Genomic DNA, 17,243 nt, shown 5'->3' with positions numbered 1-17,243 from the left:
CAATTCTGAAATTTGCGCCGGTCCGAGCAGCGACGAATAGGCACCTGGAGACGCACGCTTGGGCCATGCTGGCTCGCAAGAACATATAACAGGTAGAAACGTTGTGGACAGGACAGGCGCCCCTATCCTGTCCACAAAAGTAAGCAGTCCGGTGTCTAACAACAAAAACGATTTATTCAACGGTTTATTAAAGGTGAAATACGTCCGCACTGCTGTGAACACCATTCGCGTCTGCCGATTCTTCCATTACGCCGGGCTCGCCTCCCCCCCCCCCCTCAACACACGCACACAAACGCTGTCGACGCTCTGCGAGTCTCGTTCCCAGCCAGGTGTCCGTGATGGCGCGTTTCGCCTATGTCACCATCAAGCTCCAAAGAACAGCACATTTTCTGGGTGTGTAAGGCCAGCGCCTCAGGAGGCGTTGGTAAGGCCAACGTTCAATGCATCGCGGGCACGCGTGGAGAGACGCAAATTACATGCGCCGTCTTACCTGGAAGCTTTTAGGCAGTTTTAGAATAGCGTACGCAAAGCTTTGCGTTGGCTTTTCGCGCAACTGCGCATGCGTCGTACGCTAACCGCTTGCGTGCTCCCGTTAAATGACGGAAATAGCGGGCCGCAAATGCTAACGCTAACTTAGCGTACGCTATTCTAAAACTGCCTTTTAAAACCAACTTTTCAGCTGTCCGCGACAAAGACATCCCTTCTTGCTGTACTTGAAACGCCACTGGTTTAAGACGCGCACAACTGCTTGACGACATGCTGGCACGTAATGCAGTTGAGATCGTCGCTCCCAATTATCACACGCTGACGAGCCGATGACAAATAATTTGAAGCGGTGCGGCGAAGACGCAGGACTTGAGACAACGAACCCAAGAAGTCGAAGTGAAGCGGCTGCCAGGCGTCGCTGCTAGTCGGCACCACGATGACAACAATGATATCGTTGACGTTATCGTTACTAGCGCATCGTCACTCAACGCCTGGAGAGTGGCCTGGGGGCCAGCAGAACACGTCATAATACTGTCGATATTGCAGGGTGCTGAACGCACTGTTGAGCTTTCGTAGGCTGTCCGCCCTCGAAATAAAATAACTTCTACGCAACCGACGCCATTCATACTTAGCTAAAAAAACTTTTGCATACCAAGCTATCGAGTGACGGCCACCTCTCGAGCTTGAAACTTTGTCACTGCTCCTTTAAAGCACTTACCAGAAAGAGAGAGAGAGGGAGAGAGAGCGATAGAAAAGTCCCACGGTTCCTTATGTATTTGCGTAAGACGACTGGAGTGCGAAAGCTATGCTCTTCTTTTCCTTCCGTCGATTGTTAAAGGGGCCATGCAACACCTTTCCAAGTAGCCATGGAATGGCTTCATTAAAGGAGCTTATTTCCTCGCGAATCGACCACCGCAAAAATTTTTATAATCCGTCCAGTACGAGCGGTGTTAAAAAAAGCCGCCCGCATCTTCCCACGGGGGGAACTCGAGTAAATGCGTCGCAAAGTGGTGGGGGTATCGCGTCATCATCATCAACGACGTGAGATCGGGCGCGTTTATACTAAAGGGTCGATGAGAGTTATGGCGACCTGCAGCACTCTTTAGTTTTACATGTACGCTGTGAATTTCCATTGTTTAATCACGCACAGGAGAAATCGCACACAGGCACTAACTTGGAGGTCAAAATCCGGTGCCTATATATACGGGGTGGTCAGTGAACGGTTGTGCAGCGCGAGCGGTCGGTTTTTTCAATCAAGAAACTCGCTAGCAGACGCTGCCTGCGTTGAACGGTTGTGCAGCGCAAACGAGGGAGAGGCCTGCTGCCGGCACGAGACGAGCCAAGAATGCGCAGTGGGGGAGAGGAGAGGCTTGCTGCCGGCACGAGACGAGCCGAGAATGCGCAGTGGGGGTGTGGATGGCGGCCGACGCATAAGCGAACCGCGGTAACCGTGGTTACACTGATGGCTCATTCACACTGGGTAATCCGCCGGCCACAGCGACTGGAATTCGCGCGCCGCCGAAATTCCACATTGTTCGTCTTCACTGACTCTCGCGCCGCCATTTGGGCTTACGAAACCGGCAACATCGCGCGTGAAGCAGCCCGCATCTTACAAACACGAAAGCACACGGGTTCGCACTGCCTCTCTTGGTTCCCTGCCCACATGGGCAAAGACGTCCATCCCCAACAACCCAACCTCAACGAAACGGCTCATGACCGAGCGCGAGAGCTCACCCGCCGCGACGATCAATCAGCCACCGAAGAGCTGGGCCCAGATATACAGTTTAACGACCCCTTACTAACCTTCCACGAAATCACCTCTCACTACCGCAACAACAGATGCCAATACCCATTACCACACACAAAGCTCGAACGTGCGCAAGCGGTAGCCTTTCGAATGCTACAAACAAGATCCTATCACGGGGCCGACTAAGCCATTACACACAGAAATCACTCCCCAATGCCCAGATTGCAGAGAACTCTATTGTTCACTCTCGCACATGCTATGGCAATGTCCCGCGTTACCCCAGGGACCTCTCACCAGTGAGTCCGACTGGGAAGAGGCACTCAGGAGCTCCGAGCTCCACCAACAACTCAAGGCAGTCCAGAGGGCCCAAGAACTGGCGGAACGCCATCACGTTCCCGCCCCGACTCGGGCGTCGCCTACGGTAGCGGCTGCTAGGGTGTCCCCCCTGGATCCCCCGGCGGCCTAAACTCCTCAGGACCGATGAATAAAGTTCTTGACTGACTGACTGACACACCACTTAGCAACCGCACCGCCGAAACTAGGGCGCGTAGTTGTCATCGTCCCTTCGCGCGAACGAACGCTGGCATCGACGCGCTCTGCGTTGTGTACGCGTTTCGTTATGGCGTAGCGCATAACCAGGAGCAGGGTCGTCGAACTGCTGGGCCTGCTGGAAAGCAACTTTCTGGCGATGTCTGACGAGGAGAAACATGCATTCACCGAACAAAAAAAAAAATCACAGCATATCCACGGAGTGAATGATGATGAATGGGCGAAGCTGCGGAGGTTCATCGGTAAACCGTGAATCTTCCGTGAATTCTGCCCAGTACATCATCACCGACGTGAGATCGGGCGCGTTTATACTAAAGGTTCGATGAGAGTTATGACGACTTGCAGCTCACTTTAATTTTACATGTACGCTGTGAATTTTCATTGTTTAGAAAACCATTGCTTTAGAAAACATCTGGCGTCTTTCGTTAAGCAGCTGGCGTCTTTTCGTTTTGCTTTTAGAAAACATCTGGCGTCTTTCGTTGGTTTATTTCATCAATCAACGGCGTTTTGAACAAAATTTTTATTGTTTAATCACGCACAGGAGAAATCTCACCAGGCACTACCTTGGAGGTAAACAATGGCTGCTAATGGGAATGAGAGACGGAAGAAGTCGGCTTTTAGCTAACACTTACACTTCTACTTCTACTAACGTTTCCTACTGGAACATGCCAATGGCTGCTAATGGAGAATGAGAGACAGAAGAATTCGGCTTTTAGTTAACGCGCACGCTGCGAATTTTTTATTGTTCAACAACGCACAGGAGAAATCTCCCACCGACACCACCTTGGAGGTCAAGGTCTGGTACTAGCGTTAAGACTGGTTACGCACTACGACGGGGACGAACGGGTGCCGCTTTAAGGAGCTTCGCCCCTAAAACGACGGAAGCAGTCGTGGTTGGTTCGTCCTGATTTGCAAGACGCGAGAAGCTTGGTCGAGCCGAGAAAATGCTACCCGTTTTGGTAGATCGCGCTGATGTATTGCAAAGATGCTAATCGCGACGACACTTAGCAGTTGTCGAGAGCTACAGGATGATTACGAAAGACTTCGCTGTTGCTGCGGGCCTCGACGACTGCGATATCACAAGCGCGCCGCCATTTTTCGAATGTTCGACTCGCGTCCCGATTGGTTCGCGGTGAGGGAATCCGGCGGCAGCTGCCGCAAAAATCGCTCCAGGACCGATCGGCGCGGAATGGGCTTTTCCGGCGAATCTCGCTGCCGCCGAAGCGGATTGCGCGCGCTCTGGCCGCCGAATGTAGGCTGTCAGGGTATAAGAAATGCTCCGCATTTAAAAGATTTCTCGCACGATGTAATGCTTTCACTCTTCTCTCGTTCTGACGAAAGCGCTGGAAGCTAAGCAGAGAGGGGCGGTACGGGGAAAGAAGGTACGTCACGCGCGCATCGTGACTTTGAGCACTTTTTTTTTCCTCGAACGCGCAGCGTACTTTCAGTGCGATCGCGCGCGCGCGGAGGCAAGTGGCGGCTTTTTGCGGCGGCCGCAGTAACTACCGAGCGCGCCATGTTCAAACAAGCCAATGGCGTGGAACTTGAGTCAGTGACGCTGTAAGCATCATTTTTGTGGAGAGAAGAGGAAGTGATCTTTAGCTGACTTGAGAATTTATTCTAAATCCCAGGCCGCGTGCTGCGCTATAATGTTTGGCTCGCGTGTTCTCGGGAGCCTCGACTACCGATCGGCAGCGTTTTCTGACCATGCTGAAGAGTATTCCAGGGCCCCGATAGCTCTAAATGGCTAATCAAACGCGAAATTTGACCGTCGGCGTCCCGCGGCGTCGGGGGCGAGTGTTGCAAAAGATAATCAACACGGGATGACGTCACAATGACGTCACAGATCGCCATAATTTGTGACGTCATCATGACGGCACTGCGACGTCACGTGACGCAACGTCACGTGATGGCGTCATCACATGACATCGTAGCTTGGTCAAAGGTGGTCCTATCACGGAGACAATGCAAAACCACGTGAGGTGCAGAAAGCTTTCGGCGTGGGTGATCAATACAGTCGAATGAGAAGAAAAGAAGAAGGGATGGCTTGCGCGTTCGGGGTCGTCTTAGGCAAATGCGTAAGCGACGATGTGACTTTTGATCCTTCACCCACGAAGGCTTTCCGCGCCCAATGTGGTTTGGCACTGCTTCCGGGATCGGAGTCATTTAAAACATTCTGCACCTCACGTGGTTTTGCAGTGCCTCCGGGATCAGAGACATTGGAAACTTTGTGGACCTCACGTGCTTTTGCAGTGCCTCAGGGATCGGCGCACATTTGAGCAAGCGACAATGCCATGTGATGAAGGCTTCATTTGACGTCACCGTGACGTCAAATGATGCCGTCATGACGGTCACTTTTCTCGTTTGATGAGGCATCTAAGGCTTTCGCCTTAAACGTTCGATGGTGCCTGGAGGTGTCATGTTACCATTATGAATATTTCGCAGGGCTGCCTGAGATGTCTACTGAAGGTGTATATTATACATATACGATAGTTATCCTTGTTGTTGTTGTTGGTGCCTTTCTCAGGTGATGCCGGTGGTTTCCTTATTCCAACACTTCATGCCAAGATATCGGTTTTTTTTTGTCTATGTACAGTTTGCAGTCTCTATACGACTGCACCAACTTTGTTTGCCGGTTTCTGTGCGGTGCAGGTCTGTGTTCTGTCGACAGAGACAGCCTCAACTGGATCTTGACGAAACAGGGAACGGGCAACGCCGCTGTAGTCGCGGTCGGAGGGGCCCAGGAATCGCTTGATGCGCACAAGGACACCTACATAATCACCCTCAAGAACCGGAAAGGGTTCATACGATGTGCTCTGAAAAGCGGGTAAGAAAAAGAACATCCACTGCGGGATATAGTGGTACGTTTTAGGGTTAAAGGCGAGGAACACCGGGCAGGGGATGGGGGACGTGTGGAACTAATAACTATCAACTAAGTACATCATGGGTAAAGCGCAGCGCGAACGGGAAACGGCGGACGAAAGAGAGGAAGAACACAGTACTAGCGCTTTTTCTCTTTCAAAAAGTCCGTCGTTTCCCGTGCGCGATGCACTTTACGCACGATGAAGATGTACCAACTCGCTCAAGTTTCTATATTATTGTTATTAACTAAGAATATCTTGCGTTCTTGACATCATTTATTGTTTTCAAAGCGGAGCATTCCTTTTCTATTTCTATCCGACAACTCATTTTCTCGTTGGATGCTTACATTTTGTTGCATGCATGAAGCGAAATGCACCCATCCGCTGCACTACCACCTGCAGCAAAATATCAACGGCGGTGAATAGTAGTCACATTTGTCAAGCTTACCGCTATTTTAACATGACGACTGAAGCGTGTTGCATGATTCCACTTTCCGATAATCATCACTGTAGTTTCAGTCAGAAAAGAACAAAGTTTTTGAGATGTAGCTTATTAGAGATGGATACAACGCCATTCAGGAATGCGACAACGATGGTACTCATAGGCGTGCGCAGGGTTCCCCATCAGGGGGGGCAAAGGTTCATCGCAGCGCCCCCCCCCCCCCCCAACTCTACTAAGTCAATGTATGGGGCAGATTTTGCGCCCCCCCCCCCTCTTAGGTGACTAGAAGGGTCAATGTACGAGGAAGACTTTGCGCTCCCCCTCTTAGGTGATTAGGGGGGGCGGTCGCCCCCCCTGTGCGCACGCCTGTGATGGTACTGAAAGAAAGCATTCGATATTCGAGAGCAAATAGAACGATACTTTACCAGTAATGTTATGGCGGGAGCTAATCTATGACAAATAATGCAAAAAATAAATGATACTGACGAGGCAGATACGGCGCTGCATTGCCGTCAGCAACCTGGCCCAGTTCATTTACTGCATGCAGCAGCGGTGAATTAAGTGGGCAAATTACACAAGCGCGCATCACAGGCGCTAGCGCCTGTGATGGGGGCACGCCGTCTTTTCTTCGCCTTTTTGAGTCGTCATTGAGGTTGTACCATAGACGTGCACACATGGAGTGGGGCAGGGGGAGGGGAGGTCGCCACCCCCTGATCATGTAAGGGTGGCGCTAAGTCCGCCTTATATCTCTGCTCAGTCGGGCCTAGAGACAACCGGGCTTAGAGACAGACTTTAAACAGTGTCGGAATCTGCTTCCTTTTTTTTTTCGTCTTTTTTTTCTGTACCATCTCTTTCCTATTCTCTTTCATTCCCCTTGCCCCCTTTCGCCAGCGCAGTGTAGCCAGCCGGCCTAAGAACTGGCTAACCTCCCTGTCCTTCCGCCTATTCCTTCCTTCCTTCCTTCCTGTTCCGTCATCGTTTAATGTGCAGTGTAATGGCCATGCAGGTTTTTGACAATAATGGCGGCCAATGACCCTGATGTGACATGTTAAGAATGGTTTGTTGGTAAGAACATGTAACATCATTTGGACGGGGCCTGTGGCGTGGTAGTCGATCAGACGTGACGTCGTCTCTGAAGGCGAGGATGTATGCTACTCTGAAAGTAAGGCGGCGCTATAGAATTAGCGGCGCATGTCCGTCTACCATCTAAGGGCGTACTCCCTCGCGATGAACTTTTGTACCGACCATGCCCTGGCGAGCCAGACCAGACCAGACCAGACCAGATCAGACCAGCGTTCGTTATGGTCAGAAGAATAGAACTTCACGGTACCTTCTGAAGAGCAAACACACACAACAGGGGGCGAGTCAGACGCAACTGCGCGTGCTGTGTCCTGCCATCATCTCTTGTGCGTTTGCACTTCAAGAAAACACCTTGAATCTTTACCAACGGGCCCGCCTGTCTGGTCGCCTGGATAGAAGGTCAAGTTAACTTTAAATGCACCTCGAGCGCATTTAAAAAGCAAATTATATCTTTATTAATAACGACTGAATTACACTTTCCCTCCTTCCACTAACTTTAAAGGTAACTACGAAATGTTGTCTACTGATGATGCATCTGGCTTTTCGTATGGTTATGTAGCGTTTGTTCTATGTGATATAACAATGTGTGAGAGAGAGAAAGAAGCAAGGAAAGGCAAGGAGGTTAACAAGACGCACGTCCGGTTTGATACCCTGCACGGGTGGAAGGAATAAAAGGACGAAAAGAGAGGGATGGAAAGGATGTGTGTGGTCATTATGTGTATATGGTTTGAATTTAGAGACCACAGAGTGTACCATATTTCGGTGCTTTACGAGCAGATATATGTTGCAGCGTTATATAAATATGTATGTAATGTGTATGCGCGTATTGGATATATGCGGTTTAAATAAGTGTTTATCTTGCCCTGGTTGTACTACTTCTTAAACCTAACGTATAAGAGCAATCTGCTGTGAAGAAGAACGTTCATCGTTGACTGAAGTGTATGTGGGCGCGGGGACCTTCGTCAGGCACATATAAGCCTTTAGTCCTCGCCTCCCCCTTGACTTGGATAAAGACATTGAATTATATTGAATTGAATAGAACTTCAACAGAGCGGACACGCCCAGGTGACGCGGTTTAACGAAATGGTTCTTTCTTTTTCAGTATCATTGGCTTCTATACTGTAGTCGGCCTGCCCTGCTGCACAGAACTTTCGAATTCTTTTGAAGCAGTGGTGTGCACGTAGCATGTATGCCTTCAATATTCGCGCGTAACTGCGAAGCTTATGTTGTTGATTTTCTGCTTCAGCGCCGACTTGGTTCCCGTCTTCTCGTTCGGCGAGAACAACATCTTTACCCAGATGAAGAACCCGCGCGGATCGAGGTTAAGATGGCTGCAGGAGAAACTGAAGAGCATCACGGGCGTCGCCCCGCCCATTTTTTACGGAAGAGGAATTCTGCAGTACACCTGGGGATACATGCCGTTCAGGGAGAAGATCGTCACTGTTGGTAAGCAGCCGGTGCACGGTCCGCCCGTGTCCTAAATTGCGTCTCTGTGAATGACATAATAGTCTAATTATCGGCTATTAAAGTGATCGCAGGCCTGCGCACAGGAAAGGCATATACACACAGAGACACGCACTCACGACACACGCACACACATTACGGACGCATATAGGGACAGACGCTAAAAAAATATCTCGGTTTATGGGAGAATTGATTTATTATATCAGAAGAGCTTGTGCTTGGTGTAGTCGGTATTGGTTATCAAGCATAATTACTGCTAAGCGTGCCGACACAAAGCAGGGACAATCGAGTCGTGTCGACGAGTCGTGTCGCCCGCGTCTTCGTGTCCGTATGTGTGTGTGACGTGTGTTTCTAGTTTATGTGCGTATACTGGGTGGCAATCATGGGCCTCATATAGTTTATTGCGGTTTCCTTGTATTTTCACTAATTTCAAAGCCTTTTCAACTCTCTGTTTTGTGCATCAAAAGCACGTCGAAATGCTTCGTCAAATTAAAAGTCATTCAATCTTCCACACCAGTGATTTCACACAACAGTTCTCATTTATTGCGTTGGCTGCCAGGTCGCTAACCAGCCTCCCCACGACTCACTGCTTTTCAGTCCGACACGCACGCTGTCACAAATTGAAGTAATCGAGTAAAATTTCAGAGTGTCGCTCACTATCGTAAGCCACTATTGTCAGGCCTGCGGGGCTAAGGCGCTATGCTGCCAGGTACTACGTCGCCAGCATTAGCGGTAGCCGTGGCGGCCGCTCTCGGCGAGGCTCGTGCGAAAACACACATGTAACCGAGTTCCCGTACAATTCAATGAACACCGAGTGATTGACATTAAGTCGGTGCCCTCGGACACGCGCATGTTTCTTTGTGGCGTTAAATCCAATCAATCAATCAATCAATCAATCAATCAATCAATCAATCAATCAATCAATCAATCAATCAATCAATCAATCAATCAATCAATCAATCAATCAATCAATCAATCAATCAATCAATCAATCAATCGTATGCGCTTTTAAAATGACCTTCTGCTATCACTCTTCACTATTATGTGCATCACGTGACTTCCAAATTACGCACACAAGAAAAAAACTTATTGTTGCATTATTCCTACATGCTATGAAAGGAAAAAAATCTTGCTAATCTCGAGGGTGCGGGTTCGATTCCCGGCCACGGCGGCCGCATTTCGAAGGGGACACCCGTGTGCTTAGATTTAAGTGCACGTTAACTCTTAAGTAACCCCAGGTGGTCGAAATTTACCCGAAGTCCAGCACTCCGGCGTGCCTCGTAATCATATCGTAGTTTTGGCACGTAAAACCGCAGAAGTTATTTTTATTACAGCGAAGATGTGTATGGCTAGGCGAAACTAAAATTAGTCCGTCCTATGTGTCGCAAAAACTCCTGGCGCGCATGTGCCACAGAAATAGGGCAAATCCCACTACTCACCACTGGTCCACAGAGGCTGAAGAAGGGAAAGCACGGGCGGCAAACACCAATTAAGATTCCTGGACAGACGCAACCAACAATTGAGAAATGTTTAATGAATCGTCGGGATTAACCCAGTGATAAACACCGGTGCCGCAAGTTTCAACTTCGCCCATCTGTACGGAGTGCTTGGGCGTTGTTGTTTTTTTTTGTGAAAGGGAAAATCGGGCGGATGCTAGTTTTTCCTTTCATAACATTTCCTCCACCTTGCTGGATTCCGCGGAACTAACTAGCCACATTTTGATACATGCTGCTTAAATGTTCCAACACGATGCACCAATCTCGCGAAGCTAATGATCAAGGAGTTGCGAACCAAGCGATATATCGAAGCTTACATCTTTGTCCTGCGCGATGCATCGAGTCGAAGGGCGTCATCTGGCTGGTTCGTACAGAATATGTGACAGCTAGCGCTTGCGGTTTTACAGCAAAGCTGTGGAGGTGGGAAAATGTGGCGGTCCGCGAGTCCGAAGGTGCGCAGAAGCTCCTCCGGCGCAACCCACCTTTACAGAGGAGGCAGAAGTAGGTAAGTGGGAACTGCGCATTGGAGGGAGTGAGCGCAGGTGCGAAGGCGGAGCGAGTACAATAACAACAATACAACAGTAAGAGAAGCGTGCGATCAGCTGCGCCAGTATACTGGACGTCGTTGCTCTCCGTGGCAGCCGGGCGCACGAGCACCACTTTCTTTCCGACTGCGAAATGGGTAGGCCGCGCATCGTTTGCGCTCCCCAGGAGCACACAGCTCACAAAGACGTAACTAGTAATTCAGGAAGAGTTTAATGAACTCTCGGTACTGACCCAGTGATAAACACCGGGGCCGCACGTTTCCGCTTAGCTCGTTAACCGTCTGTACGGAGTGAGTATGCGATGATTTTTTTGCTGTTGTTATTTTTTTTTTTCATTTTTCGCAGTGGGCAAGCCTATCCACGTGGATAAGAACGAAAACCCCACCGACGAGGAAGTGGATCTGCTCCACGAAAAATACGTGGCTTCTGTGAATCAGCTTTTCGAAGACCACAAAGCGCAATACGCTTCCAAAGAATGTACTCTCACAATTGTTTGATTGAGCCGCTGTCCGTAGGTCATTGTTATCATTAGGAAGCAACACATCGTCATTACCAAGACAGAGGTGACCGCGGTAAGCACGGCAAAATCGCATCAGTGCGTATACATATAGGTTGAAACCGGTTTTATCTGCTCTAGTCATCGAACATGTTCACAGAGCTGCGAAATACGACCTCACTTTGCACTTGCTCAGACGGACTTCCATGTAACAATAAAGCACCGAGTGTATTCATATAATAAACACGTAGAAATTGTTTTATGTATTAGAATGACTACCTAAGTTAACGCTGTTATCAGCAGTGTACGCCAGTCATAAAGGCTGTCGATGAAACTAGTTTTTTTCCGGCTCGAACGAAACACTTTGTATGTGTATATATGGCACCGTGCTTCTACCATGGCTAAGGGCAAGAAGAAGAATAAGAAGAACGTTTATTGAAGGAAAGGAAAGGTGTTTAGTAGCTAGATGTGCGGTGCCCTTGTCCAAGGCTCCACTGGCTTCTGCCTCCAGCCGGACGTCGTCCAAAAGCGCCAGTTGCACCTCCGTGTCCGAGATAGCGAGGAGTGCCTCCCATTGCTACAAAAAGTTTTCTATTCTAAACTTATGCTGTAGGAAATTGAGGTTATTTGGTCTTTTACTGCAATCCCATGAGATGTGGTTCGGTGGTGAGTCGTCAGACCACGGACAGTTAGTAGTCGGGTGTGTCCAGATAAGATCGAACACGAGGTCCCGGTCACCATTCCCGATTGTGATGAAATTTACTGTAGGCCTAGGCGTTACACCCAGAACAATGGTTTCGCAGTTAGTTCTGCGAAAAAAAATTTCGTTCGCCTGAAAAAAAAAATATAAATTTTGGCCGCAAAAGACGCTTTTCCGCCAATTTCGCGATTTCTGAATTTTGAGCGCTCCTAGGAAAAAAACGGTGCACTTCTTCGTCACAATATTTATTCGCCTTAAAGAACAAGTGAAGTACAATCTTATGAGTCTATTATTTCCCTTCCTTGTCGAAGCACATTTGAAGAAAAAAATCACAAACTTGGCAAATCGCACAAAATACCTGTATTTCAGGAATTTATTGCTGCAAGCACATTAAAGTGAGGATAATAAAAATCGGCACATATTAACTTTGATACTTTCGCTCTCTTTTAAAATAATTTGCGTGGTTTTATCGCGCTCCCTTTTACTCGATAATTGGGCTTAAACGTAAGTGATTTACCAAAAACGCCAAACTTTGAAAATGATTTTCTCAAAAAGGCCATTTTTAGTTTTTTTTTTTTTAAATCCCTCTGATTGAAGTCAAGGACGTCATCTACCATTGTGCAGAAAAAAACGTTGCATTATTTTGGTTGCCAACAAGTTATAGTGCGTCAAATGTGACCATGCCAGCCTAGCGGCCGCGTCGTTCGTTATGGGCTGAAACTCGGATATAAGTTGCTAAAAATACTTGTACGTGACATAATCACAAATCAGCAGCTCCACACCAATAAATGCGCAGCCCGGTGTCATGGTTCAGCAAGCTTTGTCTTTCGATCAGCCGTTTGAGAAACCCGCAGCAGCGGCCGCTCGATGCTGCGGGCGCTGACATTACATGAGAGCCGCTTCGACTGCGGATGAGCCCCGCTTGAGCGCCAAACTACGCTCAGAGGACAAACGAGAGATGGAATGCATCACTGTGAAAGTTAAAGGCCGTTAAGTGCCAACAAATGTCATAGTATGCAACGAAAACTCTGCCGGCGATTTCCCAGTGAGCACCTCCAGTAGTGCGCTCATGTGTTGCTTTATCTCTTCGGATGGCCTAAATATAATTAGGTTCATTCTATGAGCAACATATGGCACAAAAGAAAGCCATTGACATCTAAAGAAAGCTGTCATACGTGCTTCCGATGGTCGAGCAACTCAAACTGCAGTTGTTCTTCTCGTGCCAAAACACTTGTGTCAGCTGGCTGTGTGAAGAAGTGTGTCCAAGTCCTTTACTTCATTAAAGAACCGCTTTTACAATACTGTATTGTTGGGCGTCCGCAGATAGAATATTCAACGCAAGTCGAGCGTTTATCACGATATTATGCGGCTTCGGGCATAACAGCAGGGAAAAAAAATACATCCGTGCTGCATTGAAGGCGCTCACTGGGAAATTGCCGGCAGAGTTTTTGTCGCATATTATGACATTTGTTGGCACTTAACGGCCTTTAACTTTCACAGTGATGCATTCCTTCTCTCGTTTGTCCTCTGAGCGTAGTTTGGCGCGCAAGCGGGGCTCATCCACAGTCGAAGCGGCACTCATGTAATGTGAGCGCCCGCAGCATCGAGCGGCCGCTGCTGCGGGTTTGTCAAACGGCTGATCGAAAGACAAAGCTTGCTTAACCATGACGCCGGGCTGCGCATTTGTTGGTGTGGAGCTGCTGATTTGTGATTATGTCACGTACAAGTATTTTTAGCAACTTATATCCGAGTTTCAGCCCATAACGAACGACGCGGCCGCTCGGCTGGCATGGTCACATTTGACGCACTATAACTTGTTGGCAACCAAAATAATGCAACGTTTTTTTCTGCACAATGGTAGATGACGTCCTTGACTTCAATCAGAGGGATTTAAAAAAAAAAAAAACTAAAAATGGCCTTTTTGAGAAAATCATTTTCAAAGTTTGGCGTTTTTGGTAAATCACTTACGTTTAAGCCCAATTATCGAGTAAAAGGGAGCGCGATAAAACCACGCAAATTATTTTAAAAGAGAGCGAAAGTACAAAAGTTAATATGTACCGATTTTTATTATCCTCACTTTAATGTGCTTGCAGCAATAAATTCCTGAAATACAGGTATTTTGTGCAATTTGCCAAGTTTGTGATTTTTTTGTTCAAAAGTGCTTCGACAAACAAGGGAAATATTAGACTCATAAGATTGTATTTCACTTGTTCTTTAAGGCGAAAAATATTGTGACGAAGAAGTGCACCGTTTTTTCCCTAGGTGCGCTCAAAATTCAGAAATCGCAAAATTCGCGGAAAAGCGTTTTTTGCGGCCAAAAGTTGTATATTTTTTTTTCAGGCGAACAAAACTGTTTTTCCGCAGAACTAACTGCGAAACCATTGTTCTGGGTGTAACGCCTAGACCTACAGTAAATTTCATCACAATCGGGAATGGTGACCGGGACCTCGTGTTCGATCTTATCTGGACACACCCAGTTGTACCCATACAAAGTTGGAAACATTTTGCGTAATTGTAATGCATTTTAGACCCCCGTTTCTATTCTACGGAAATGCATGGCGTCTCGTCCTCTAAGAGATTCGTGGCGGGTGCCATATTTCTGCCGTGCACATCGCTGATGAGCAAGAATCTCAGGCGGAGGCATCCGGGCAGGGTCACTGTCTTTCGAAGGTAAAAAAAAAAAAAAAACACTTCCTAAAGTAAATCTTCATCCAGCCGATGCGGATTCTAATTAGCATACTCAGTAGTGTCTAATAACGCAGACAGAATTCATCGTGGACAACAATCGTGGTATAAAAATACTTTTTGTAGCTGAGCACCGATTAAGAAGAGAAAAGTAACACGAGAAAAAAAGTAGTTTAATATAACGGCCAATGACATCCGTTATGGCGCATTAAGGCGGATGACATTCATTCATGTATAGTGGGTCGCAGCCGTAGCTGCGCATTTCTCTTGAGGCACCCTGATAGGCTAAAAGCTTCGTTTCATTCGCCGTATACAAATTCAAGAAATTCTGCCGTACTTGGCGGTGACGTGGGGCTGAAGTTTGTCAGTGCCTAGTCATTGTCACGCAGCAACGCCTTGTTCTCTTCTACCTCAAGTAAGTTCCAAGAAGTAATAAAAAAGAAGTCAATAAGTTATCACGCTGGTAATAAGCCGTATTAAAAAAAAACAGTTCACAAACACATGCAAGAGAGATGCTTGCGTTAAAGGTGTGCTGACACGAAAATCCCCCCCCCCTCCTTTCCTTCACCTGTCTGCAAACATATGGCTGCAACTACGAGTATTGTACTGCTTTTACTGTACGAAAAATTGTATTTGACCCCAACCGGCGCTTTAGGGCTTTTTATCAGAACGCATCGGAAAGTGAAATCCATCCGACCGATCAATCACAGAGGGATTGTCAGCAGAGTTTGGGCTTGTCAGTGCCAGAGGCCGGCCGCTCCATGCGGGTGTCTTCTTTTGTGCTGGCGCCGCTCGCAGGGGCTACGTTTACTCTGCCGGTATGCCGCCGCGCCGAAATACGACATCTAACGTGAAATCTTGGGGCGCTGTCTTCGCACGTGTGAACCTCGTCGGGTCAAAGTGCATCTCATCTGAGGAATCTGATGGAAGTGCCTAAACGGCAGTTAGCACCGAGGTGCGAGCGGCCCGAGGAAAGAACCATGATGTCTTCTTCTGCAATCCCTGTGTGTAGAATTCCGATTCAGTGCAGATAAATCAGTGCAAAATGCTTCAGGGATCTATGATGATCCCTCAACCAGATATTAGGGGATCATCCAGTCTACCCTCCATACCGAGCACTCTCGATAAAATGAACATAATACACAATACTATGTGCGCAGTGAACTTCACACCACACTTAACATTGCACTTGCTTCATTTCTGGACACCTGTAGCTTGCGTACTGTTTCGCACTGCTTTCAAGATTTTACAGCGACGCTGTCTTAATCTACCCTGTGCCGTAGTGGTTGTCGGTGTCCGCTGAACTCTCACAGCGGGTATGTGCCATTGGCTGGGCCGCTAGGTCACGTGATCTCGCTGTGACCAATCAGGGGTAAGCGCGTGCATTGCAAATCTTGCAGCAGGTTCACGACATCACGTGATCTCGCTAGCCAATCGTACAGACTCGCGCGTATAGACGTCGCCTTGCCGAAGGCGCAGCGTTGTGAGCTAGCGAAGCGGAGACCAAGCGCCAGTGGTGAGCCGGCGACTCTGAAGTGCGAGCTCGCGAAGCTGAGGCAATTCGCCAACGGAGAGACGAAGACTCCGAAATGCGCACTCGCGAAGCCGAGGCAACACGGCAACGAAGGGTTGCCGCCACTCCTGAGGGCATCAAGGGCCACAGTAAGGAATGCCTCAAGGGTGATCATCGCGCATAGGCAGCTTCGCTGCACGACAATCTTCACGGAGTGGATGTGCCGTAGATTTTTTAAAGCATAAAACACAAATATGACCTGGGACTTACGGTTACTTTGTTCTGGCTGTCAAAAATGAAGGGCATAAGAGATAATGGCCATCTGTTCTACGTATGCTCTTCAGAATATTTTTGTCGACAACATTTCTGGTTGAAAATTCCTCGTTGAAAATGGCGGGACCAGACGGGCTTTCCGAGTGGGAACAGTGGTGGTGCTTTGGTCGACGAAGGCTGTTCCCGGATCGTGTCGGCCACTGCAGGCACTTGGCCTTCTGGAAAGTGGGCGGACAGCCTTGTCCGGGGCTCCAATCCAAAGAGCAGTTGTGCTGGCGATTTGCCCCTCTCGAGGGGTGTAGATCTGTAACGGAAAAGAAAACGAGACAACTTTTCATGCAGTGTGCCGCGCTTGTTTTTCTTGAGGCCCTCTTTTATTGTTCGCACCGCCCGCTCCGCTAATCCATTGGACTGTGGGTGGTATGGCGCTGTCCAGACATGGCGTATGTTATTTTCATGCATGAACTTTGCCATCATTGCGCTCGAGAACTGGGGGCCGTTGTCAGACACCAGACAATGCGGGATACCAAACCGAGAAAACCTTTCCCTCAGTAATTGAATTGTTGCGTCTGTGGTAGCTGTTTTCAGCGGCACGTTGCCTCTATCCACTTCGTTTCCGCGTCAACTAGGACGAAAATTAGGTACCCGTCAACAGGTCCTGCAAAATCCATATGCACTCGATACCACCGCCTTCCTGTCCTAGGCCACGGGGAAGGTACTTGGGCCGCAGGCATTGACCACCCCTGCACACATTGGGGACAAGTTTGCACGAACCTTTCAATGTCTTTCTCTAATCCGGGGTACCAGAATAGCATACGAGCGAGCCTCTTCCTGGCGCCGACACCTGGGTGGGTATCGTGTAGCTCGTTGAGTAGGCACTGCCGGGCTGCCTCCGGCACGACCACA

The 17,243-nt window shown here is 48.4% G+C and overlaps 2 protein-coding genes across 2 annotated transcripts in view; one reads left to right on the top strand and one right to left on the bottom strand.

Moving 5' to 3' along the window:
* The window catches only part of LOC119387108 (2-acylglycerol O-acyltransferase 2-A), a 28,789-nt gene extending 17,374 nt beyond the window's left edge, over nt 1-11,415 (top strand). Inside the window, exons 4-6 of the mRNA XM_037654417.2 lie at nt 5,435-5,609; nt 8,412-8,611; nt 11,016-11,415. Coding sequence (XP_037510345.2) covers nt 5,435-5,609; nt 8,412-8,611; nt 11,016-11,167 — 527 coding nt within the window. The 3' untranslated portion in view covers nt 11,168-11,415. The remainder of the gene's footprint in view (nt 1-5,434; nt 5,610-8,411; nt 8,612-11,015) is intronic.
* Nucleotides 1-17,243, bottom strand: part of LOC119387109 (protein CWC15 homolog) — a 184,757-nt gene that overhangs the window by 54,137 nt on the left and 113,377 nt on the right. The window lies entirely within an intron of this gene.

Source organism: Rhipicephalus sanguineus, chromosome 3 (genome assembly GCF_013339695.2).
Source record: "Rhipicephalus sanguineus isolate Rsan-2018 chromosome 3, BIME_Rsan_1.4, whole genome shotgun sequence".
Classification (NCBI taxonomy): Eukaryota; Metazoa; Arthropoda; class Arachnida; order Ixodida; family Ixodidae; genus Rhipicephalus; species Rhipicephalus sanguineus.
Note: the sequence above shows the minus strand (reverse complement) of the source record. Positions and strands in the feature narration are given on the sequence as shown.